The sequence below is a fragment of the Alexandromys fortis genome, unplaced genomic scaffold (assembly GCF_014885135.2).
Source record: "Alexandromys fortis isolate MF-2015 unplaced genomic scaffold, M_Fortis_MF-2015_v1.1 scaffold_65, whole genome shotgun sequence".
Taxonomy (NCBI): Eukaryota; Metazoa; Chordata; class Mammalia; order Rodentia; family Cricetidae; genus Alexandromys; species Alexandromys fortis.
In genome coordinates, this window is record NW_026067986.1 from 8,182,444 (window position 1) to 8,209,361 (window position 26,918).

Sequence of the window (26,918 nt, forward strand, 5' to 3'; positions counted from 1 at the left end):
GGAACACAAAGATTAAGAATTCATAGATGACTCATGAGAAATGTAGATGGTGTGTGCAGACGCCATGCCCACTACAATGTATCTCAGTTTACACACCAAAAGGCACTCATTAAACAAATCGCGTTTTTTTTTTTTTTTTTTTTTTTTTTTTGGTAAAGTACTGAAACATTGTCCTGGTTTGTGAAGGAATACATGCGAGAGAAAAAAAAAAAAAGAGGGTAACCTAATTTTTCTGTTAAAAATGTTGATCTTCCCATGTATACTTTCTGACAAAATCTGACCCTAAGGCTAAAATATTATCATATTGGAGAGGCAGCGATACCTTATTTGGTCATGTTCTCATTCTCTACCTCGCCACCTGACTTTGGCACTGAAAACTCTTTTGTGATGAGCCAGCTGAGCCATGTGGGTAAATTCTCTCTAAACAGTCAGTCTCATAAGTCAGGCGCCCAAGGGCACACCTGTCCTCTCCTGTGGATCCTACAACTTACACCTAGTTTGAAGGCTAGGTATGAAAACAAAATCAATACTGCATCGTATTTATTTATATATTTTACAACTTCAAAACAGTTATCCAGTATACAAGTAGGCTAGTAAGTCCTCATTTATAAAATAATCATTTTGATACATGATAATGCAAAAAGTGGTTGAAAACCACATCGACATCAACAGTTAATAATTGTCAGAAGCTTAATCATGAACTTTCTGGAAGGTGGGTTAAGTGGTGAAAAAATGGGCGGCCATGAACACACTCTTTAGTTTCACTTCCAAACTGGTGCTTCATCCTATAGATAAGCTCTTGGATGTCTTCTCTTGGTAAGTACATGGGGAGCTGTCTTGAGAGACGGACTGCTTCCCCCTGTGAAAAGAAAAGGAACACACTTCATTAGGATCGACCCTGAAGAAAAAAACACATTATTCTGGCAGATAAAAACGGAAAAATACCTATTTAATTAAGAACAGTTAACGATGCTGCAGACTCTGGAGACTGAACACCAGACCTCGTGAACTTTACATCTCAACGCAGAGAAACAAAAGACTTGTGAGTAAATGACGTACACAGGGTTAACTGGGCAAGGGCAGTGATGTCGCAAATGGGAAGCTAGCTCAGAGGATGACATTTAGGCTTTTCAGTTAAGATGCCAAGGTCATGAGCAAAGTAAAGCATTTCAGAGAAGGAAACCTTCTGTGTGGGTGTGGCCCAGGAGGAGACAAGACAGAAGTTAAGCAGGCACCGGGTCACCCTCCAGGATAGGAACTAGAGATGAAATAGAGCCTGCCAAGTATTTCCCATGTCATGGAGCGTTCTGGCTGCAGGGGGAAACGGGGTTTGAGGAGCTAGTAACAAGAGCTGCTGTGGCCGTCTGCCTCAGGTGGTGTGGCTAGGAGGCCTGCAGAACCAAAGGGAATGTCCTCAGGTTTGGTGCAGAAATGCTGTTTTTCTGATACAGGAAGGAGAAAGATCTAGGGAAACAGCATCATAAACAAGACTGGCTTCTTTTGGTATTAAAAAAGAAATCCTGCCCCCAGAGTTGTTACATTTTAACATCATTCTCTTAGCCACAGTTCCTTCAACCTTCCAACCATTCCAGCCCTGTATTCCAACAGAATCTGTCTTTCCTTTCTTTGACCTTTAACCCCTCCTTACTCTCAGACTCACAGGCCTCCCTGGAACTTTGTGCCCTCCCTCCTGAGGTTGAGTAGTGAATTCAGCATCCAGTACTACGGCTGACTTAGCGAATTCCTGGAATACAGTGTGTTCAGGTTTCCCTTCCTGCCCCTTAGTCCCTCTCCATATCCAACCTGTTAATCCTTTGCGAGGGTGAACCTCCGGGACACCCCTGGAGTCAAGCAACTGCTGTGGTCGGACACAAGACCGAGGTCAGGTCCTAAGAGCTCCCATGACACCTGGACATTGCTGCTCCTCACGGGACTGTCCTTTCTTTTATTGTACCCCGTTTTCTTGGTTTCAGATCCCAGATGCCCAGTCTCTCTACCCCCTCCACTCATAGCCAAAGTCGTGTCTTCTTCTACCATGTACATCTTCTCATTCACCTCGAAAGGTTTCCTTTCAGCTGGTAGTGGACACTCGTGACCCCAAGTACTTGGGAGAGTGAGCCAGGAAGACTGGGAGGAGTTTGAGAGCAGTCTGGGCTACACGGAGAGGTTTCAAACAAACAAACAACCACCCCCCCCAACACACACACACAAAAGGAAAAACTATTTTTCACTCTTTTTGGCTCTTGACTCAGAGACCATGATGCATGTCCTTTCTAACGCTTCTCTGCCACGCTGGAATATTTATCATCCCCTTTGGTTTTCTCCAAACGGGGCTTCTCTGTATCACCCTGGCTATTACAGAATGCAGTCTATACACCAGGCTTGCTTCTAACTCAGAGATCACCCTGTCTTTGTCTCTCTCCCAAGTTCTGGCATTATAGGTGTGTGCCTGGTCAACTTTTTTTTTTAAAAAAGACCATTCCCTGTAACAACCATACCTAGTTTCTCCAATGTAAAACCATTCAAGTCTAGTCTCAACTGCCACTTTCTCATTATTTCTGAAACCTTATTTCTTATCCATGTTTCTTTTTTTCTTTTCTCTCTTAAGAAAAAGCCTTCTTTGGAGTTCCCTAAAACAATCAGTGCTGGATTGCCCTGGCAACTGGCTGGGAATTTCCACAAGTTCCCAAGGGGTCAACAGAGCTGGTCTGAGCGTCCTCTCCAGTCCCGGGGACGGGCATGGCTGCGTCTGAACACCACAGACAAGAGAGAGGGTGAAAACCAAGTCCAGGTTGGTTTGGGACATAACGAGAGACACAGTCACGGCCCTTAGTCTGTACTTGGGTAGGCTTAGCCCTCTTCTTTTACGTTTAACTTCTGAGACAAGACCTTTAGTCCTGCGATCTTCCTGTTCAGTCTTCTGAGTGCTGGGAGGGCAGGTACGCCATCAGACCCAGCTGCCCTGAATGTGCTTTTTCAACCTAATATCAATTCTCATTTTGGTAGATGCTATGTGAAGTGTTAGCAAAGTAAAACTTCCATTTATTCAACAATTTAGCCTCATTTATTCAATAATTTAGATCTTTCGCTTCCTTTCGAAGAGCTCAGGGTTTAGAATCATAATACAATTATTTTGACAAATAATACAGCATAAAATTTGAACAATTTGGACACCATTCTGAGATTTAGAGAAAACAGCTCTACAGAATGTTTCATAGATAAAACTGTATTATAAGGATCTCTCATAGCATTTATCACAGCCTATGTGTGAAATATTTTTATCGAGTTTTTTAAAGTAGCAATTTCTTTGTGAAAATAAGCATTTTAGAATCTGCTCTTTTAATTACTTACTACTGGGCTAAGTGGGTGACCCAGCCCTTTAATCCTAGCCGAGGGTTAGGAGGGAGGCAGAGGAAGTGGATCTCTGAGAATTCAAGGCCAGTATGGTCCACAGAGTGACTTCCAGGCCAGTCAGGGACACAGAGTGGGACCCCATCTCCAAACAAATGAAAAACCAAGCTTTTCCCTGGTTAAGAGCATGTGACCACGAGACACACCTCCAGATAACTCGTCACTTTCCGGGGTCTGCACTCGTAAGGCTCCTTTGCGTTCTTGTCTATTATGGCATTAAGGATTTCCTTTAAATCCATTACTCCATAGAACGGGAGACACTTAGCCATGCCTTCTATTTCCAAGTAGTTTTCAGTACTGGAAACTCCTGAGAAAAAAAACCCAAAAACACAGGGGCATAGTTGAGTTGGTTAAAATTATATTCCAGAACGTATCCATTGGAAACAAAAATCACTGTTAGAACATTTAGTGAACCTTGACCGGAGTCTAATATTTCAGGACAAAGTTGCGTTGCTTCCTGGAGAACAAATAATGATTTCCCAGAAGCCTTCAATTAAGTCATAGGTGCTCAGCGACCCCACGTGTGCCTTATATAATTTAATTTAACCTCAGTCCCCACTGGTCTGTTCCTCGCATTTGCTTAGAACATTGCTTACTTTGGAGAGAGAATGAAGAGAATGGTATTTATTAAAGTCAAAATGGTTTTAAGTGTTTTGTCCTCTGCTGTACTCCAAGTTCTAGCCCACTAAGCCTTATATCTAATTTAAAGACCGCGACGATTTTAACTCAGCAAGAATAAAAACAGACACCGTACCTTGTTACTATAGGATTTTAGGAACTAAACATGCTAGTGCTTATTCAGAGATTCAACTAAGGAAGCACCAGAAACTGGTGTTACTTATGAAGATGTTTTAGGTAACTCAGTCATTATAACTAAAGACCACATGACTGGCTGTGCAATTGGGTAGAACATTCACGACAGTGTCTATTCCAAAGCATCGGCTCTGACACTAGAGAAGTCACTCATCCTGTGTGAACAACAGCGGCTTTCATGCTGGGATCCATAGCGCCTTGTGCATTAACGGCGGTGAACGGTTGGTGAACGAGTGACAACAGGAATCGGGCAAACCGAAGGGCTGCAGCTCTAGGGACCTGGCCGATCTACTCTCGGTTATCTGCCAAACGGGAGATGTCAAAGCGGGGATGGAACTGTTTCCCCCAGGGAATAGCCGAGGGAAGATGAGCGACGGAGCCCCCTAGAGGGGGATGAAATGCGTCTGAGGACACAGGTGGGACTCGAAATCACCAGGGAAGGTGAGGGGGACGGGACGGCTCGCCCATCCTTAGATGCTATATGTAAAGAAAAGGTACCTTCCTGCAACTCAAACTACAGGAATGGATTGAGAATAAAGTCTCTCTCTCTCTCTCTCTCTCTCTCTCTCTCTCTCTCTCTCTCTCTCTCACACACACACACACACACACACACACACCCATTCTTCATACTTGAAATTTTCCAATGGAAAGAGGCCACAGGACTCCAGGAAGAGCTCTCTATGAGGACTAGAAGAAGGGAGTGCAGCCCGGGTCAGGTCTGAGAGGGGGGCTGGGGGCTGGAGGGGGATTTAAACTCGGAGCCATGCTATGTGGAGTACTAGGCTTCCTTTTTGCTTGTTTGTTTGGGGACAGGTCTCCCTATGTAGCCCAAGACTGCTTTAAACTCACCATATACATCAGTCCAGCCCTAAACGTGCAGCAGCCTTCCTGTCTCAGCCCCTCAAGCTGTGACAACAGGCCTGTGTCATCATGCCCAGCCTCGGCAACTGATTCATGTTACCTCAGGGTTTACACTTATTTTGTGAAGTTAATATGCCGACTTTAATGAAGGGCTGTGCAAAAAAAAAAATTTGTTAAGGGGTAGACTCTCGAGGCAGGCTGTGTGGTTTCACGCTAACACTGACTATAAGGGGTAGACTCTCGAGGCAGGCTGTGTGGTTTCACGCTAACACTGACTATAAGGGGTAGACTCTGACTATCCCCTAGAGTCAACTCGACTTTTCCGTACGCTAACACTGACTATCCTCTAGAACCAACTTAACCTTTTCGTGCTTCAGCTCTTTCCATCTGTAAAACGGGCACTGACGGAAGTTCCCCTGGAGGCTGCTAGGATGGCAAAGGGTTGATACGTTAATTCTTTGAAGGGCACGCTGCACGTAAGGGCCACTGGGAAGTTACAGCTGTTACTAGTGAAGAGCGTGAGAGATGTGTGCTCTGGACACGCCGTGTCCACCTCCACAAGAGCAGCTGGAGCCACGGAGCTGAGGCGTGTCTGAGGGGCATCTTTACCTGGTCAGGCTGTGAAAAAACCAAGCAGACAGCCAGCTCTGGCTTCTGCACACTGTTGTTACTTATTTTCTTTCTAAAATTCACTGTGTATGTTTTGTCTGCATGTATGTCTGTGCACCGTATGAAGCCTCACACGAGGAGGACAGAACAGGCTGCTGGAAGTGGAGTTACAGGTAGGAGCTGCTCTGTGGGTCTTCTGGAAGGGAAGCCAGCCAAAAGACAAGAGGAAGCCGCACAGCAATGGCCCGAGCGGCCCTCTGAAGGAAGTCCACTCCCGCACGCCCGACGACGACGACGACGTTCAGCAAAATGAAAACACACCCGGAAACCATCCAAGCCGAGTGCAGATCTTGGGAGAAGGTTTTCCAAGTCAGAGACAGTATTTCCAAGTGAGCCCAGCATTGTACCTGGTATCAGCCTGATCTTGAAGCCATTTGCTGTCAGACGAGGGTCACTCAGGTAAGTTGATCCGCCGCATCTCTGGTCAACTGTTGACATTTTATGTAAAACCTCTAAATAATGAGACCCACTAAAAAGACTGAAAAAGAAAGAGATTATGGTTCTTTATGTTAAATATTCAGATAAGAGGATTTATGGAGGCTCGTCCAAGGGTGACTTGAAAAGTGTTCCCATTACCCGAAGTGCCAAGCCCTGTAAGAAAGCATTCTGCACGCTGGACAGCGTGCCCAGACAGGGGGAAGGACAGACAGACATAAAGGACAGCTTGTCTCTTCTGGAGTATTACAAACTCAAAGAGAAATGTAAACAGTAGTTCTCTAACTATAACACACATCAAGTTACTCATATAAGCTATAAAAAAACACCCCGTTTTTAATGGAAAATATAATTAGTTCAGGCAACCATCATTAGCATATGATTGGCTATTGGACAGATAGTAGACAGAGGGGTAGTGGGAGCTTTGAGAGGGACGATCACTTTTGTCCACAGCCAGTGAACTGTGTTGAAGCGCACAGAGCACCCGACCGGGAACAAGCCCTACCGGAAAGAAGAACCTAAATCTCCTGTCTTCCTGCAGTTAACTTTCAGCGAGACAGGGGAGGAACGTATTAGCGCCATTTTAGGGCCGGGGAGAGACGGCTCCGTGGGTAAGAACACTGGCTGCTTTTCTGGAAAAGACTGGAGTTGAGTTCCCAGTGCCCACAGCTGGCTACTCACAATGGTCTGTGACCGCGGTTCCAGGGCTCTGACGCCCTCTCTGGGCCTCTGAAGACACCCGCCATAGGTAAGTTATGCACGTGTGCGTGCACACAAATAAAATAGATCTTAAAGAAAACAAGCCAAACCAAAAACCTCGCTGCCAATCAGGATATAAGGAGACAAGAAAAAACTCCACCGACTGCTACACAGTAAATCAGTCAGACAATAAAAAAATAAATACAACCAAATGCCATATGTAGAACTTACGGAAAGAAATTCAAAATTGTAAAACTAAAGAATAAAACAAAAAAAAACCCTTCGAAACAACGAGGAGCAATTCTCAGCTATTATTATTGAGTAAGGTATGAAAAAGACACTTTGTGACTCGGTTAGAAACGGATCACCTGTGAGTATAAGAAAGAGCTAAGTAGGAATTAGTCTCACACGCCTTAATGGGAGGAATCGTGTCTCTATTCACACATAGGGGCAGAAACAGGGTGGGGCAAAAAGTCTTTGTGATGGCTGCTAAAGGCGTTCACTGTGTGATTCTATTCCGGCATATGTCAGACGGTGTCAGAGCAGTGTAACCGCACAGAAAACCAACTCTAGCTTCCAATTCCCCTTGAGACATCACAAGGTACAGGAGAAGCGAACTTGGGATTTACTGAGTCAAGATGTGAGCCCCTTAGATCTTCCAAAATCATTTCCAAGCAACTAGCTGCACCACTAGAGTTTAGGAAAAAACCTTCTCAAGATATGCCTTCAAGTAAACACCACTTATTCCTACTAGAAAAGATCCCTCAACTTTTAACACCAAACATTATAGTTAAAAACCCTCTTTCTCGGGGCTGGAGAGATGGCTCAGTGGTTAAGAGCATTGCCTGTTCTTCCAGAGGTCCTGAGTTCAATTCCCAGCAACCACATGGTGGCTCACAACCATCTGTAATGAGGTCTGGTGCCCTCTTCTGGCCTGCAGGCATACACACAGACAGAACATTATATATGTAATAAATAAATATTAAAAAAAAAACCCTCTTTCTCCACTCTACCTCTCTGTTAATATAATTGGCTTTTCCAGTGGCTCTGCGGGGAGCTTATGATTCTCAAGAAGTCTTTTAAACAGCAGGGCTTCCTCCACTCTGTATGGGTTCAGTAACATGACATCTCTTCGGGACGTGACCAGCCACGCATCGGGAAACTTGAGACCGTGGATCAGGCAAATCTCATCCTTCTCTTCTAAGTCAACTTGCTTTTGTTTCTTAAAGTTCTCTTTTAAGCTCTCCATAGAAAAGGGGACCTCGGCTATTTTAATGTTTTCACTCTTCCTTTTCTCATTCTGGGACTGAAAGAGCTCATCGAGTTTCGGCTGATTAGATAGCGAGGCTTTCAGCTTGTGCTTCTGGGCCAAGCCCCATGCACTGGTGGCCCTTATCTTTTTTCTGCCATCTTTTAAGGATGCTTGTGGCTCCTGTTCAATAGCTCTCCGCATTTGATTATTGTATCGTTCCAAGTCTTTTTTAGCCTTTTCTTCATACCTAAGAACAGAGAGGAGACAGAACCAATAAGCACATAATAAAAACATAATAATCATCTGAAGCAAATTGTATTAAAAATAACGGGCTGTTATTCACTAATGACAAGAAAATGTGTATCAGAGTGACCCTCCTGTGTGTGCTTACGAGAAACTCCAAACAAAAGCACAGAAATTGGCTCCCGAAAAGTGGTCAAAGGCAAACGGGAAAGCGCCTGTATTTGTGTTCACAGAGTTCTTATCCAGCATTGGAGGGCAGGAGCGGCAGGAACTCAGCTGGAAGATGGCACAGACTACCATGTATCGTCAGAACCCAGATCTCGGCTTCCAGAACAACTTGAATTGGAGAGAATATCCCATGTGTGGGAGCCCTCTGGAAAACACGAAGAGGCTAATGAGCCGAGCAGAATTTCCAGCTGCCGCAGTGCAGGGCAACAGAGATTGGTGTCCGGGTTACATGCGGAGCTTGGTAAACACGTTGGGCTTTCAATTAAAACAGGAAGGAAAAACCCTACACCCTAGAACTGAGTAAGTCTCGCCATCATTCAATGCAAAACAAAACCCCACAAGTTCAAAGGCATCTTAAATAAAATCAACACTGTTCAGGAGTGAACAGGCATCACCCACAATGGCCATTGCACAATTAAAAGTCACCATCCAAGAAACAAAAAAAGAAAAATGTGAGTCATGGCCAAGGGGAGATGAGGTCAGGAAAAACCACCTTCAAAGTGACGCAGATTTATAATAAACAAAGAGTTTTGCATAAATACTTTGGACTGAGAGAGAAAGAAGGGAAGAAGGGGAAGCTCAGGTGGAGAAGCAGAATCTATACGTGTACAAAGAAAGATGTGGACCGTCTAGAACTAAAACAGTATTATGGGATGGAATAGCCACAGATGTAACTACAGAGCAGAATGGACACACAAGGGCCGGTGACCCTGAAGGCAGAGTACAGAAATGACCACCGTGAGTTAGAAAGGAAAGGGATCCATGACCACGGAAGCAGCCAGGGGCTTGTGCACAGCATCTCAACACATTAAGTCTCATTTATTTTGTAAATGGAATTACATTTGATGAGGAGTCATCTATGAGATGCAAGTCCAGGCAGGTCAAATGCAAACCAAGTGTGCCAGATACACCAGAACAAGCTGGTGAAAACCAAAGGTAAATCCCCCAGATCAGTCAGTGAGGAGGACACCAAGTGGACAAGCAACGCTGGCTCAATGTGCCGCCATTTAGGTGGCGAGAGAGCCCATGATTCAAATCTACCAACCACAGATATCCTTCAAAGAGAAGATTAAACAGATAGCTTCAGATAAAAGAAGCTTTCTGCTAGCATAATTGCACTCTTAAAAGAGTAACATGAACATGAAAGCAATTACACCCGGGGGCTTCGAGGTTCTATGGGAGACGATGTGGTACCGACTTTAACTGAAGTATGATAAAAGGATACGTGGTGAACTTACTAAGCAAAGCAAACAGTAACAAAAAATAGATGTTACAATTAACTCATTTAAACCTTGAGTACCTCTGCAACTGCTCCAAGGAAGACAGGAACAAACAACAGGAGGCAGGGCAGACTGAATGCCAACAATGTCAATTATTTTAACATTTCATAGGCCAAATCTAACTGAGGGACAGGATACCCAACTTTTGTAACACAGATAGCACAAAAGAAGGAAAAGATGTATAAGCCATACAAACAGAGCAAGAAAATGGAGACTGGCGGGCGGCGGTGGCGCACACCTTTCATCCCAGCACTCGGGAGGCAGAGGCAGGCGGATCTCTGTGAGTTCGAGGCCAGCCTGGTCTACAAGAGCTAGTTCCAGGACAACTACAACTGTTACACAAGAAAACCTGTGTTGAAAAACTAAGAAAAAGAAAGAAAGAAAGAAAGAAAGAAAGAAAGAAAGAAAGAAAGAAAGAAAGAAAGAAAGAAAGAAAGAAAACGAGACACCGGCAACATGAGATGATCAAAATGCCAAGTTATCAGAGATGAAGGGGTCGCTAGGGAGCTGACCACTCAAACGTGTGTGCCTTTCTTCTCTTGACCAGTGGCATAAACTGACTGCAAAATGTCAGAAAAATGACAGATCTCGGAAGCAATGCCAACCACTTCAACTTAAATGATTGGGAAAAATTCTGATTTTTTTTATATGCTAACCCGGATCATTCGCCAGGATGGGAAATAAGATGAGCCAGACACAGCGAAAGGCGAGTGAAACCTAACAGCTATTTTCTGTTCACGCTAAACCAGAAACCAAGTTTTATTTTAAAAAGCCTCCAATATTAGACGGTGAATCGACAAGCCTTATTGTTCTTCTAAAACCAGGCATTACTGCTGTAGGCAAACGCTACCCAATTTAAAAAATGATTTAGCGTGCAGCGTATGCCCGCAGTCCCGGCACCTGGAAGGTGGAGGAAGGAGAATTACAAGGCCAAATTATTCTATAGAGCAAATTGCATTACAAAATCAAATGGAGAACAGAAAGACTGCGCGATAAAGCCGTTCCAATAGCACACAGGGTAGAAAGTACACCGTGTAATCCACCGAGTTAATGGTAATTTTTCTATCCTCACTTAATATGATCAGTTGATATGCAAATTCCAATAAATCAAACAGATCTAACCTATGAAATTCAACTGCAACTGTATAAGCGATGGGTATTGCAATTCTAGTAGGTAAAAAATATTTCAATTCTAGTCGGTAAAAAGTTAGAGGCCTTTCTTCTTTTCTCAGTCATAGGAGTTAAAGCTTCTGGAGCCCAAGGCAGTCCACTACAGCGGCATCGTCAGGCACTTTGGGAGAAGCTGAGATGACTGGCTTCCCAGCTCAGGCCCCTCTGACACTGAATGGCTCTGCTTTTAAACGCAATGATTCTGTCGCAGGAGAAGTAGCTGCCGCCTTGTTCACCCCAGGAAGCAGTGCCCAAGGGACCTCAGAGAGAAGGGACCCTGGCGTCCTGCTTGGTGGATTTCTGCTGACTAGAAACCATGTAAACTCAATGCAAAGTATCTTGTTCTGTCCCGCAGGGTGCTTATTTGTATTATGTGGGCAGTGTACATCCAGTACCGAGCTCTGTAATCAGGAAGGAGCTTCCTGGTCCACAGGAAAAGGTGATGCTCGCTCTAAGTTTCTACCAAGAAGTCCAAGTCCTCAGTGGGGGGGCACATGGGTAGCGCAGGCTAGGCTGGGGTCAATCCCCAACATGACAAACATGACAAGAAAGAGAGACACGAATCCTCCAGCTTGAATGGCACATCTGACGAAAGGTTAGTTACTCAGCAACACTGATACATTTTTCAAATTAGGTTTGGCATTTGGAACTAGAGAACTAAAATTATTTCCGGTCTTGTAAGAAGCGGGCTTAGAACTCACGGAACGTTGCTTGTACGTAGGCTATAAAGTGAGGCTAGGAAACAAGAGACCGCAACACAGCGTGCTTCACAGTCAGAGCCTGTTTCTGGATAAGGAAATGCTACGTGTGGTTGGGTAAGACGGCACAAAGGCCTGCTCCATCGGAAACCAGATCAACAGTGAACCACCTGCTTCTCATACACTCACACCTTCGAAAGTTATCTTCTCCGAGGTGTGCCCAGAACACCAACATATGAGTTAGTTAAACAAAACACAGGATCTTTCATAGTTTACTTTTGCAGGCACTGGCAATAAGTATATTTTTAGCATTAGACATCAGAACTGCAGACTTTTCCCATGGGGTAGAAAATGAGTTCAGGAGAAAGGGCACCATTTGTAATTAATTATCATGTGCAAATTTTCACATATGGTACTAATCTTTTGATTTATCCAAGAAGTCAATTTAATTTAGTTCCTTGGAAAACATAAAAAAGTTATGTCCCAAATAATACGAGGTAAATGTTAAGTAGGAACAGCTGGTACCTCTGTATGTCACGTCATTAAGGGCCTTAGCAACTTCAGTGGAAAGTATTCACGCTGATTTGACTGACCGGTCAGGTCAAACGATGTTTCTGAAACTAAAGGCTACATTTAATTATAAAGTTTACTTATCATTCCCAGTAACATCCAAAATGCAACATCACTTAGTTGTTTGAAGTAGAAATAGATTTACATATTGCAAATGAAAGCTCAGATTAACACCACCTGCCTGAAGGGTGCCCTCTCTGCAGAGTGGCTCACACCCGGATTCTAACCCTCTAGAGGGGAGGTGAGGAAAAGAAGAGGAAAGACCCAAGTGTTCCCATCCTCCTTTCCCAGCAGAAACGGAACCTCTGGCTGGCCCCGGGGACCTGCAGAACCTCTGGCTGGCCCCGGGGCCTGCAGAACCTCTGGCTGGCCCGGGGACCCACAGAAGCAGCTTTCTCCAGCACACTCTCACTTTCTGTCCCTGTGTCAGAGTCTTCTCACTTCCTCGCACCTCACTTCTCGTGGGCTAACTCCCCAAAAGCTTTCTGGTTAGCGTTATACAGGGAACCATTTCTGTACCATCTACGAGACGGCTGCTGAGTCTCCATAACTCCCCATACTTCCCTTCTCTTAAAAGTCATCAAGCCTATGAAGAAGACTGCACATGGCACCAGACGGAGACCCACACTATACAGTGTTCAGAGCGAGACTTTTGGAGGACTGAGTCCTCCAAACAGACAAGGAGCTGCAAAGATGGTAAGAGGCAGAGGGATGGGGACTCTTCCAGATACAACAGGACTGACGGACACGTGAATTCAGACTGGTGACATGCACGGGGCCTGTACAAGATTAAGGCAGACGAAGTCCCAACACCGAGAGGGGGGTGTGGACATGAACTGATATTCACTTGTATAGGAAAAAAATCAGTTTTTTTTTCCCCCCATTGGAGTCTCACTGGGTATATTAACCACACCTCAGGGCAGGTCCCACGCCAGCAGTAGAGGCCAACACAAGACACACTCAATGTGATTTTTGTAGACTGTTTGGGCATTTTTGGCCTTATTAGTCTTTTGTGTGTATATTTTACTTTCGGTTTTATGTTTTTGTGATGCATGTTTCTTGATTCTTTGTACTTTAAAGAGAGAGGAAGATAAAGAGAGAGAGGGGGCTTGAGGTTGGACGGGTGTGGGCTGGAGCTCATGTATGGGGAGCTGAGGGAAAACCATCACCAGAATATATTCTATAAAATAAATTTCAGTTAAATAACTCAAAACTTTCGATCACTACAGAACAAACTGCAGACTGTACTATTTAGGACTAGAAAATGCATGTTCTTTTTCACTAGCCAGAGTATCCGTAACTCATATTTCATAAACAACGGGAATGGAAAGGATGGAAGAGAAAACACAAAGGAAAAGCAGAAGAGAACAAAAGCCCCGCAGAAGGGGTGCAGCCTTGTCCTGGGGTAGGAGCCAGGTCCGTAGTGAGGCAGTGGGTATGGGCCAGGCAGGCCCACGGGGGGACTGGGGAAGGCAGGCGGGGCTGCCACGGAGCTGCTTCCAGATGGACTCTTGTATGGCCTTCTACCTGTGCTGAACAGGGGTTACGGAAGGAAAGCTGGCGGGGAGGGGAGGAGGGGAGGCGTGGCTCCGACCCAGTGGATCAAGGTCCAAGGGCCCCTGGCCCTGAAACCTAAACATTTGGATTTTAAAAAAAAGCATTTGTGTGTATGATTCCAAGACATCAGAATTTTCTAGACACATTCCTGTTACCCATGCCAAATGAACTGGCTTAGAGCAAATGAAACCTGCCATGTACAACACACAGTGTCACATCACAGCTTAAAAATCCCAGTCACACTCACAGAAGTCACTCTCTACACGGGGGACACTGCTGTAACAGCCATGACCTCATCACAAGAGTGAGAGACAAACACACCAGCACACCAACACACCAACACCAGCACACCAACACCCCAACACACCACCAGCACACCAACACTCCAACACCAGCACACCAACACCAACACACCAACACCAGCACACCAACACCAGCATACCAACACCAGCACCCCAACACCCCAACACCAGCACACCAACACCAGCAAACCAACACACCAACAGCCAACAAAGAATGGCTGCTTGCAGGTCCGAGGAGTAGTTTCTGAGGGCTGCTCTAAATGGATTCCCTAACATTACTAACAAAACCTTAGATGAAGCGTGTCAACTGTAACACTGATATTCTGACAGTTTGGAACTCCCTAGGTAGGTAACGCTAACTACCCCTCTCCACAAGGCAACGGAAGAGAAATTGCTGCAAGACTAAGGGAAACGCCTCCCTCCTGAGTTCGCAGGGCCGCACACTCACAGACAACTTGACACATGAGAACTACACACATTTATGGTGTAGGATTTCCTTCTGTTTGTGTGGCCTTCATTGGTTAATGAATAAAGAAACTGCCTTGGCCTTTTGATAGGGCAGAATTTAGGGAGGGCGGGGGCGGGGGAAACTGACTGAATGCTGGGAGGAAGAAGGGCGGAGTCAGAGAAGCCATGGATCCTCTGCCTGAGACGGATACTGGTTAGAATCTTTCCTGGTAAGCCACTGCCACATGGCAATACACTGATTAATAGAAATGGGTTTAATCAAAATGTGAGTTAGCCAATAAGAGGCTAGAGATAATGGACCAAGCAGTGATTTAATTAATACAATTTCTGTGTGGTTATTTGGGGGCTAAGCTAGCTGGGCGGCCAGCACAAACAAGTGGAGCTCCCCTCCTTGCAACACATTTATAGGGAACCATGTGAAATTTTAAAAACTTCACTCATCTTTAAACTACATAACTGTATCACTCATATAAAATGTAAGGCAGCTATAATAATGTGAGTCTATTTGCACAGTAGCTCAAAATAAGATTCCAAAATTCTGACATTCATGAAGTATGAAGTATTTAGCATTTGAACACTGGCTACTTCATTTCTGAATCAGGTTCTTTTTTTTTTGTTTGTTTTTTTTTTGTTTTTCGAGACAGGGTTTCTCTGTGGCTCTGTGGTTTTGGAGCCTGTCCTGGAACTAGCTCTCGTAGACCAGGCTGGTTTCGAACTCACAGAGATCCGCCTGCCTCTGCCTCCCGAGTGCTGGGATTAAAGGTGTGCGCCACCACCGCCTGGCCTGAATCAGGTTCTTAAAAAGCTATGAGGGGCTTGAGAGATGACTCCATGGTTAAGAGCATCAGCTGCTCTTCTAGAGGGCCTGGGCTCGATTCTTAGCAGCCACAGGCAGACTACCGACTCCACCTGGAACTCCAGTCCCAGAGGACCTGATACCTTCTTCGGGCTTCCCCGGGCACTATGTATGCATGTAGTGCACAGACACACATGCAGGCAAGGTTACAGTGATTATATTATGGTTATTCTTTTTATTATTTTATTTTTATTTTTTGTTTTTTCGAGACAGGGTTTCTCTGTGGCTTTGGAGCCTGTCCTGGAACTAGTTCTGTAGACCAGGCTGGCCTTGAACTCACAGAGATCCGCCTGCCTCTGCCTCCTGAGTGCTGGGACCAAAGGCGTGCGCTACCACCGCCCTATTATGGTTATTCTTAAAATATAAACAGCTTTCTTTCTCCTTCCTTCCTTCCTTCCTTCCTTCCTTCCTTCCTTCCTTCCTTCCTTCCTTCCTTCCTTTTTGGTTTCTTGAGACAGGGTTTTTCTGTGTAGCTTTGGAGCCTGTCCTGGAACTAGCTCTTGTAGACCAGGCTGGCCTCGAACGCAAGAGATCCACCGGCCTCTGCCCCCCATTAGTGGGATTAAAGGAGTGCGCCACTACCACAGGCTGGTATCTTTAATTTCTGGGCTGGTATCTTTATTTCTCAAGAATACAAACACACATATTTATGAAGTCGATGAGTCCCTCCTCAGGCTGGCCTGAGCATCGTGAGGAAGGAGGGTCATGTGGGAGCTACTCACGAAGCAGAACCGAGCATGGGATGATGGGATGAAATGGGGTAACAGGCTCACTGCATCTCACACTGATAAATATTTGGAAAAGAACAAAGCACCAACACGCCCTCCCCTAAACAAGCTGTCTGGTGTGTGTTATGTAAGAGAGCAAACGTTTGATCTTTGCTGTTTTTAGTAACAGTTTTCTAGTACAGCTCAGTATTTTGTGTCCTAATTGTCATCACTATTAGTTGTAACTGAGTTCATTCCTGAGACTGAATTCGCTAATGAAGACATGAAACTGTTGACAATCTACATTTAGAATTAATTTTAAACCACAGATGATGGATTATATTTAAATATTTTCCTAGATATCTGACAGAGTTTTGAAAAAAATCAGATAGTAATAAGTGATTAGAATTTTAATTTTATCCTTCATTTTCTGGGCCAGATAATTGAAAATGCAACATTTTGTATTGCCATACAATTGTGTGTAGAGTGCCACCCATGCTGGGTGACAGCCGTCATCTTTAGCAGAGCAGCTGCGGCTGCCTGGACGGGAGCCTAAGGCCTGAACCTGCTGACTGCCGAGATTCCCTTGTGGGAGGAAGGAGTTGGGGGGGAGGGGTCAGCAGACCCTCCCCGAGGTTCCAGATCGTCTTCCTTCACCTCTCCAGCAGCTGTGGGCAATTCTGACTGAGCTGCACATGGCATCACTGTTTCAGGAGGTGCTAAAGAATTCAGAGGGCGGAAGGTTAACTGGGGGGGGGGGGGGCATTCCATCCACACAGCTATGCTGGCCTAAGACGTCTTGGTGGTGTAGCTAATTGGGGTCACTGATCCTCCTCTAAGTAAGCCCTCATCCATGCTGTGTAATTAAGTCTAATAAACGTACCGGTTCCCCAAGCTGGACTTTGGTGGAACTGTACTTTGGTTTGTCTTTGGTGCCTTAAAAGAAAGGGGACACATTTGTTTGCGTCTCCCAAGGGAAAAAGTTCCCACAAGTGTGAGCCATTAGACTGTTTGGGGACATATACTTACATCTGAGGGTGCAAATAATGCTTTAAGCAGATCAAAATTACTTATTTACACCACCAAAACACCCACTACGATTTATGAATTGCCCAATAGATAAGATTTAGATGCCACAAGCTACACTGGATACAGGCAGTAGTGTACTAAGTTGGTTCTACACCAGCGGCACAGCCCTCTGTACTGTGTCTCATTTCAGAGACCAATATAAAAGGAGGGAACAGACAAGATATTTATAAACCATTCTAACGCAAAAGCTTAAATCACACCCACTCCAGAGTTCTTTGACAGAAATAAAGAAAGCAGAGAGTCCAACAGAAACTGAAGAAGCTGTAGCACACAGTAAACAGGGAGGCAGTAGACACAACAAATGTTTTCAAGACAAAAATTACAAATAATACACCCTATTCTCTAAAATAACAATTAAAATGATACCAAGAAAGACACTCAGTGAAGCCTAGAAGCATTTTCTTTGTCTTTCCTCAATGTGGAGGTTAGTATGGAAACAGTGGAGCAACCAGGACACACCACGTTCTGGAAACTTACCTCAGTTTTTCCTCTTCACTCAGAGTCTCCCACAGCCCTTCAATTTGTGCCGCTGCATCCTCCAAAGAAGTCTTGGGATTTTCTGCGAGGAACTGAGAGCGACGATCTTGAATAAACAGGGCCCTTGCTGCCATGGGCTTCTTGACTGCTCGGTTGCTGATTAAGTCATAGGCTGTAAGCTGTCCGGATCTGTTATCTATTACATTGGATGTCTTGCTACAAGGGCCATCGCCGAGATTCTTCGGTTCAGGGGCTGGGTAACTATCATCGCTCACTGTACACGCTAGACTTTTCTGTGGCACTAAAATTCTCACAGGTTCAATATTCTCTCCCACCGCATTCAACACGTTTCCCTTGCTCCAGTCATCGGCACAGACTGCCAGAGATCTTTCGAGAGACGCTTCTCCCCCACCTCCGCCACGTTCTTCTGTCCAGTTCCTGCCGTTTTCTCCTTGGATATGTTCGCCGGAACCTGCGGAGTTAGTCTTGCTGTATTTAATCTGGACGGCCTCTGAGGAGGACCTATCCACGGAGACACTCTGGAAAGGACTTCCAGAGTCCTTATTAACGTGAGGCTGTTCACTACTAAAATGGCCACCACAGTGGTCGCTTACATTCATCTGCTGATTTAAATAATTAGCAGTGTTTTTTCTAGATTCATCATTTTGGAAGTGGACAGCCGAAGTGTCAGCATTTGGGTAATTATTTCCAGGTGACTCCATTTTATTCAAGGGCACATCTGTTTCTGCTGTCTCACGAGCAGCCATGTTGGCTGTGGAAACAGCTACTTTGTTATTTCCACAAGACTCTGTACTGGGTAGCGGTCCGTAACAGGTCACCATCAGATTTTCGAGAGCATTTAAAACAGCTTCCTACAAAATACAAATGAACAAATATTAGGGGCAACACTGGGGTAAAAAAAAGGAAAATATCCAAAATAATAGCAAAGATATAAAAAAGTCAGTCTTTTTTACACGAGAGCAGTTACGACTGCATAAGCTTATAAACGGCATAAATACATACAAAACTTTATTTGAAAAAGGTTACCTTATTCTGTAACAATACTTGACTTTTATCTGGTGTGAGATTTACATCCAGTTCAGCTGAAGGAACATCAATTTTCAGAAAGAAAATGGGATACGACCGAGTAGACTCCTTCAGGCACTTCAGATTATAGTAACGCCGGATTAGCTAGAAGCATATGCAGTGCATGAAAGAGAAAAGAAGAAATGCAACCACCAACTTCAAATGCTCCGGAAGCATACACTGCATTGAGGAAGCAAGCAGCTGTGACCCCGGCCCTGCATGGAGCACAGGCTGTCGTAAAATGCACACACTCTGTGCACTTGGCTTCACCAAGCACAGTGCCATGGAGATGGGAAGGCCTTGGTACAAACCACCCCGGCTACTTTCTGGTTACTTCCCTGCAGGATGTCATTTAATAGGCGTGGAGATGCATCTACCATGCGGCGCTCCGAGCCAACGGGGCCTAGTGGCTCCAGATCCTGTTTCAAGTCATGAGCAAAGGAGAGCGTGAACAAACATCCTCAAACCACCTACCACCCGCCTCCCCACTCAGAACGGAGGTGATAATGTATTATTGTTAGTCTGTGGAAAGTAAATGGAACCTAAGTAAAACAGCAGCTCCATGAAAGGGATTTTGTTTGTTTTTCTTTTCCTTATTTAAACCAGGTTCTTAGAAGTGGTCTCTAACAATCTGACAAACGACAGAGTTAAGGTTTTTAATTTCTGGGGCTAGAAAGATGGTTCAGTGGTTAAGAGCACCGGCTGCTCTTTCAGAGGACCCAGGTTCAATCTCAGCACCCACGTGGTTGCTCAGAACCAACTGTAATTCCAGTGCCAGGGGATCTGATGCCCTCTTCTGGCCTCCGTAGGCACCAGGCACATGGTAGGGACATACATGCACGTAAAAATAAAATTTAGGAAAAGGAAAAAAATTAATTAAAAGGTATTAGATTCAGGATGCAAGGAATGTTTTTCTTTTTAAAAGTGATTACCTTCAGTATCTCTTTCTGATGTACTGGTCGACTGTTAATGAAGATAAAACTTCTCTCCGGGCTTGAAAGACTTGTGGAAATGTGGTCTGCATCAAGTTTTGGGAAGAATCCACTGAGGTAAATCTACAATGTGACACACAAGTCCAGAAGATGCAGTGTCAGCAATAATGTTCCAGAGGTCTGATCGTGTACAACATGAGAAGGCATACAGAATAACACGTGAGCTTTGGGACTTCAGGTCACACGCATGCTGATAGACCTAACTCGAGAGTCAGTGCTGAGTAAACACTGGAGCACTGCACAGTGAGTGCTCCCTGCTCTAACTCCTTCATCTCATGACTCCAGAGTCAGTGCTGAGTAAACACTGGAGCACTACACCAGTGAGTGCTCCCTGCTCTAACTCCTTCATCTCATGACTCCAGAGTCAGTGCTGAGTAAACACTGGAGCACTGCACCAGTGCACTTTGTAACTCGGTTGTAGAAGAACTTTACGAATGGCCCTGGTTTCAGATTTTTAACTGTCGCAGAACGAACACCCTTACCTCGTTTTAAAGTTTCCTTCCTCATACAGTGACACGCCCTGCCACCTTACTGGCTGTTTGTCTTTTTCTCTTCAACTATTATTTCCCACAAAATGCAGCTGTTTGTTCTGAACACACACAAAGCTAACTGCACTGGGTTTTCACTGCTGTGTTTAAGGGAAAGACCTTTTACACGGAGTTAATCCCTCTAGGGCTAAATACTGGCTAGGCTCTGTATGTCATCTTCACGACTGCTTACAGAACTTCACTATGCAAACTTCTGTGATGACTTATATACTATACCTTTATCTAGCCTACAACTATATCAAGAGAAGGAAAAATCTGAAGTGATGTGGAATATTAGTTCAAGACATGTTATATTCCTTTTCACTGTGGAACATTTCTTTAATGATGAGTTGCGTTCTTTTATGCTGCATTTGTTTAACTCTGAGAAGCTGTGTCGCTGTGCCTGTCTAGAACACCCGATTGATTTAGTAAAGAGCTGAACAGTCGATAGCTAGGCAGGAGAGAAACAGGCGGGGCTGCCAGGCAGAGAAAATAAATAGGAGGAGAAGCCTAGGCTCAAGGGAAGACAAAGAGGAGGACGCCAGGGCCAGTCACCCAGCCACACTCCAGCTAGTAGTGGAGTAAAAAGGAAAGATACACAGAATAAAGAAAGCTAAAAGTTCAGAAGCAAAATGAAGTTAAAGAGAAACAGGACAATTTAAGTTAGAAAAGCTGGCTAGAAAGAATCTAAGCGAAGGCAGACATTCATAAACAGGAATACGTCTCTGTGTGTTTATTTGGGAGCTGGGTCGCAGCGGACCCCCAAAGAGTAAAAACAATTCAACTGCACTGAAGGGCACTAGGAAAACTGGCCGGTAAGCAAGTGTGACTTAAGGAACAGAAGGCAGAGAACGGCCCTGCTTCTACCTCGAGATAATCAACATGGCACAGAAAACTGCTAAGAATTCCATTCACTGTCCCCTTCCTCCCCTTCACATTCATGGTGTGTACACACGTGTGTACACGCGCACACACTTGTATACACACACATATGTATATTCTGGCATGTAACCTTATCTGAAAAAATTCAACCCAATGAGCAACTCTAATTCAGCTGAGGCTGAGGAAAGCAAACATGGGAGGAAGGTGCTATTTATAGCCAGGCAGTAACCATGGCGCCCCTTACCAACACAGCCTGTAGGCTGTCACCTATGTCCATGGCTACCCCTGCACTTGCGAGTAAGCGCTTAAGGAGATGCGGTACCAATTTTAGAACACTAAGTGCATTACTGTCACAAAGCCAATGTGGACCAGTTTGAAAAAATAAATTAATAAATCTGGATAATCCACTACAAGATGATACCACTTAATTAACTGTAAAACTCCACAGCATTTATAAATGGGTGTATAATTTACCAGGTAACACGAGCCTCTTCTTAAAGCTCTCGCTGGGCACCAGGAGAGTCTGCTTAGCCTCTGAAGGACTTACTGAGTATGCGGATTAAGACAAGACAAGGATGAGGAGAGGAGAGGAGAGGGTCCCCGTCCCATGCCCTAAATAGGAAAAGAATAAAGCAAATGAAGCGTCATACAAAGCTGGTGGCTTCCTTCCTCGCTGTTCTGGTTGCCAGTGTGTAGCTACTGTTACGGCTAGACACTGGGCTTTAAAGATGAAGGTAATCTGGAAAACTAACAAAGCCACGGTGCGTGCAATGCTATACAGATTAAACAACAGACTAGTTCCTAGGAAAAGAACAAAAAACCCAGATCAGTTCCCTAAAAGCCAGAGCCTGACAGACTGCAGGAGACTGCACCTCCACCCATAAAGGAAAGCAGGAATCCATCCCTCGGCTGCTCCTCACGTGGACCTCTCTCCTATCCTCCAGCCTCGTGGACAAACTAGCATCTCCCGCCTGGCGCTGTGTGGCGCACCTTCAATCCAGCACTTCAAAGGCAAAGTTTCGAGGCCCGCCTGATCTATACAGCAACATAATAATTTCCAGGCCAGATGGGGCTTTGTAGTGAGACCCTGCCTCAAATAACAACAATCACCCAAATAAGCCGGCTTTTCTCAATTACTAATGCAAGCTTGTTGTACGCTTGGTTTTGACTCTGCAGGCCTGATATCTATGACTGCTAATTTAAGAAAAAAAATCTACCAAATCAACCGATGTCCAGCTGCCTCCTCTGGGACACTTCACTTAATCTGGTCTGCTGTGGTAAGGACGATTACGGTGCCCCGAAGTTCCACGTTTACACCCCTCTTTGCTCTACAGTTAATTTCCCCGAGTAATTGCATTCTCATCTCTGGCTTGAGCAGCACCCATTACTGATACTAAGACAGCAATGTTGCAGTTATTTCTTGCATCAAGTAGCCATCACAAAAAACGAATTCACCACACTAAAACGTTGTATGGTATATTATCTCACTTCTACCCGACTGTCCAACTGGCAGCTTCTGTATTCATTACCATTCTAGAGAGTCCACAGTACGTCAGACAAACCTATTCTTCACCGTGAGTATAATAACATAAGCCTGACTGATCTGCTAACCCTCATCTTTTTTCCCAGCAGCAGAGCTTCATAACACCACACGCACCTAACTAACATACACTCCTCGTGTGGTCACTGAAACACTCTGTCCAAGGAAGCACAACAAGTTCTCGTGGAAATTTCCTCTCCTAAGTGCAAACTACAGAGGGGGTGATAAAAAAAAAACAAAACCAACGTTTAAAGTAATTTCAAAAGAACTAACATCATCAATGGCAGACAAAGGTCAAGTCTTGTGTGCAGACTACATAATGGGATGTGGGGGCGAAGGAACAAGGCCTACGCGTGTGAGGATCAGAAACAGGGTGCCTCATTTGGAAATTAAAATCTAGCAGAGGACTGAAATCAGAATTTCCACTTGGAACAGGAAGCTCACATAACACCTCCCTGGAAGAAAACAAAATGACTTACATATTGTGACCACTGTCTGCAGTCACTTGCCAGGGTCACAGGGAAGAACAGAGTCAACACTAACACCAGGACAAGGTTTGGCCAAGCTGGAGCCTGCAGGCCTGAACTACTAATGCAGCACCTGGCTTCAAAGGGGACTGGGGAAGAGGTAGGCGGTGCGCTGTAGGAAGGAACTGTAACAGCAGAAATAAACTTAAGGTTTCAAGTCATAAAATAGCAGAGAATAAAATTCTTTTTTTTTTCTCAGAAAATAGAAATGATAGAACACTGTGAAAATGGCTCCAGAATTACATATTATAACATGGAATTTAAATAAAAAATTAGCATCAATTAAGTCAGAAAGTTAGCAAACAGACACCTATCAATGAAGTTTAGAAGAAACCGAAGATAAATTCCAAGTACTGAAAAAAAATACTTTTTTTTTTTTTTCTGAGGACTAAAGATCCGGTGGTAGTGAGACATTCACTCGGCTTGGAGCAGAGCTAAAAATATCAGAAAGAAGACAGATGTCAAGAAGGACAACCTAAGGAGCTCCAACGATTTACACCGGAAAGCATCTCACAAGAGCTATGAAGGCAGGAGCTCAGGCGGCACCATGACCTATAAGGAAGATTCTTCCCAGGACCAAACACACAAAAAGACCCTTGAGATATAAGAGGAAGAGATATACAGACACTCTGTGTCCAAGGTTCCCAGTGCCAACACATCTGCCAATCCAGCCCAATGAAGGGAAACGTGGTGGGGCGAATTTTACAGTCAAAGGTAAGTAATGGGGAGCAGAACCAAGTGAGAGGTGACAGTTGGTAGTAGGTGGGCAAACAAAAATTATTATTATTATTATTATTTTTAACTAAGGATGAGAAAACACCCAAGGAAATTCCAATACTGAACATGTCTTCGAGCACACAAGGCAGAGTGTGGTGCGGTGACAGAGGCTGCTGGGACAGACACACGACACAACACCAGACAGCCACAGGAGAGCAATCTCACTAGGGGTCGCTTAGAGACATTCCACAGCGAGCAGACATGCTCTGTAAATGCTATGCACTTTCGTTTCCGAGTCACCCAGACCCGAATAACCACACAAAAACTATATTATTTACAACAACAATAATTAATTACGACACTGTTTGGCCAACAGCTCAAACATATTCCTAGCTAGCTCTTACATCTTAAATTAACCCATTTCTGTGGTTTTATATTGTACCACAGGGCTCATGGTTTGTTACCTCACACTTTGCATCTTGGGTGGCTACCTGGCATCTGTCTGACTCAGCCTTCTTTCTCCCTGCATTCAGTTGAGTTTTCCCCGCCTAGCTATATTCTGTCCTGCCATAGGCCAAAGCAGCTTCATTATTCATCAATGGTAATAAAGCATATTCACAGCACACAGAGGGGAATCCCACATCAATTCTCTAGTACTTGAACTAGAACATTATAAACACATGTATTAAACATTCTTCTATGCAAAAATAACCATGTGAAGATAAACAAAATTCCTGTCATCTATGAAAAATTACCAGGAATCTTTCTGTATACTGTCTTCCAAACCAAGGGAAAACATCAAATCAAACAAACAAACAAAAATATAAATCAAATGAAAAAAAAATCAAAACAAAAAATAGTAAACACAGATCTGGCAATGTCTCAAAACAGAGTGAACTCCCAGTGACACATCCAATCACAGCTAATGAAGGTCTACGTAACTGCTTTCCACACTTGAGTGTGGCACCCAAGGACTTTGGAAAAACAGATCTGCCTCGGTTGGCGTGACACCCATTTCTAACAAACTTCCATGTGATGCCAACACTATTAGTCTGCATGTGATCATATCAAGACATCTGGCGTCTCTAGAGCATGAGCTTACAACAGACAACCAAGTCCCAGGAAACCAGAAGGGAACCCAGGGCAATTCAGATTTACCCTGAGAGTCCCAACTCAGCCACCATAAGTAACAACACTAGAGACATCCCTTGTTTAAGGAAATTAAATAGTAATATTTAATATATCAAAATCAATCACAATTAATTTAACTTTGTGCTTGAAATTTAAAAAAAGAAAAGGAGGTGATAGGAGAAACAGATGGAGATGGGTGGATGGATGGATGGGTGGGTGGATGGATGGATGGATGGATGGGTGGATGGATGGATGGATGGATGAATGGATGGGTGGATGGGTGGATGGGTGGGTGGGTGGGTGGATGGATGGATGAATGGGTGGATGGATGGGTGGGTGGGTGGGTGAATGGATGGGTGGATGGATGGATGATGGATGGATGATGGACAGATAGATGATAGACAGACAGACAGACATGTAAGGATTACCCAAAGGGGACCTGACAATCAACAGCAGCCATAAACACACATTCCCAATTGAATTTCTCTCACACAGCAAAAAGACAAAGAGAATCAGAAGTTCAGAACAAAGAAGAAGACAGGGAGAGAGAACAGAGGTTTGGAGTAACAGGACATTCTAAGCAAAATAACACTCATGTCCTATGAAATACATATTGTTTAAGGACCCAGTATGTTAAATAATACTCATGTCCTATGAAATGCATATTGTTTAAGGACAGGGTATGTTAAAAACAAAAACTTAGCTGGGCAATGCCATTAATCCCAGCACTTGCGAGGGAGAGGCAAGCTGTGAGTTCAAGGCCAGCCTGGACTACAGAGCAAATTCCAAAACAGGTTCCAAAGCTACACACAGAAACCCTTTCTCCAAAAACAACAACAACAAAACAAAAACAAAACAAATACACTTATCTTTAGGATGATTCAAAACCAAGCAGGTATAAAATAGCATTTAAATATGATACTCTTGGCAACTGAACTTATCTTTCTAAGTACAACAATCAGAAGAGTTTGCAGATACAGTGGGGTCTACTAGAACACGCAGAAAGAGGGGAACACTGAGAAAAATAAGAGGAGGGCCTAAAAAATAATTAGCTGAAAGAAAGACAGAAAGACAAAGACACAAAAAGAAACTGACAATGGTAGAAGTATAAACCCCATAGCTGAGAAAGAAACGGGTCTTTAAACTGAAAAGCGTCCACATTAAGTCCTTGGCACACTAACGAAACATAAATGATCTTTATAAAACTTATACATGGGGGAAGAAGAGGAAAGATAGAGGAACAGAGATGGTAAGAAGGGGCAGCCAACCTTCGTCCACCAGAGACCACCCTGGCACCCAGATCCCAGGTAAGCCCCCGCCCATGGAGCACCAACACTCTTCCAGTGCCCACCCAGCCCAGCCCTAACGGCCCCTCCTCTCATCTTCACTATATCCTGCCACTGGAAGGCCCCTCCTCCTCCACAGCCCATGCCCAGAACAACCTCTCTCTCTCTCTCTCTCTCTCTCTCTCTCTCTCTCTCTCTCTCTCTCTCTCTCACACACACACACACACGCACACGCACACGCACACGCACACATATACACTTGAGTGCGCACACACACACGGAGCATCATCCAGCAGTCCGCAGAGCTGAAGACCAACAGAAGGCACACTGAGTGTGTATTCAGGACTAGAAGGAGATAAAGGAGAAGCAAGATCTATTCTTTACTCTGTACTGTAAAGAGAAGATTCTACACTGAAAATAAATTTTCAAAAAAACCAATGTAAAT

General features: G+C 44.4%; 1 protein-coding gene across 5 annotated transcripts in view; it reads right to left on the minus strand.

Moving 5' to 3' along the window:
• Positions 1-523: 523 nt before the first annotated feature.
• Pms1 (PMS1 homolog 1, mismatch repair system component) overlaps positions 524-26,918 on the minus strand; it is an 80,588-nt gene continuing 54,193 nt past the window's right edge. For all 5 annotated transcript variants that reach the window (XM_050159263.1, XM_050159264.1, XM_050159262.1 and 2 more), the window contains exons 7-13: positions 19,804-19,926; positions 18,833-18,976; positions 17,786-18,657; positions 7,902-8,387; positions 6,102-6,232; positions 3,558-3,718; positions 524-859 (exon numbers count right to left, since the gene is read on the minus strand). In XM_050159263.1, the coding sequence (XP_050015220.1) occupies positions 695-859; positions 3,558-3,718; positions 6,102-6,232; positions 7,902-8,387; positions 17,786-18,657; positions 18,833-18,976; positions 19,804-19,926 (2,082 nt within the window). In that variant the 3' untranslated portion in view covers positions 524-694. The remainder of the gene's footprint in view (positions 860-3,557; positions 3,719-6,101; positions 6,233-7,901; positions 8,388-17,785; positions 18,658-18,832; positions 18,977-19,803; positions 19,927-26,918) is intronic.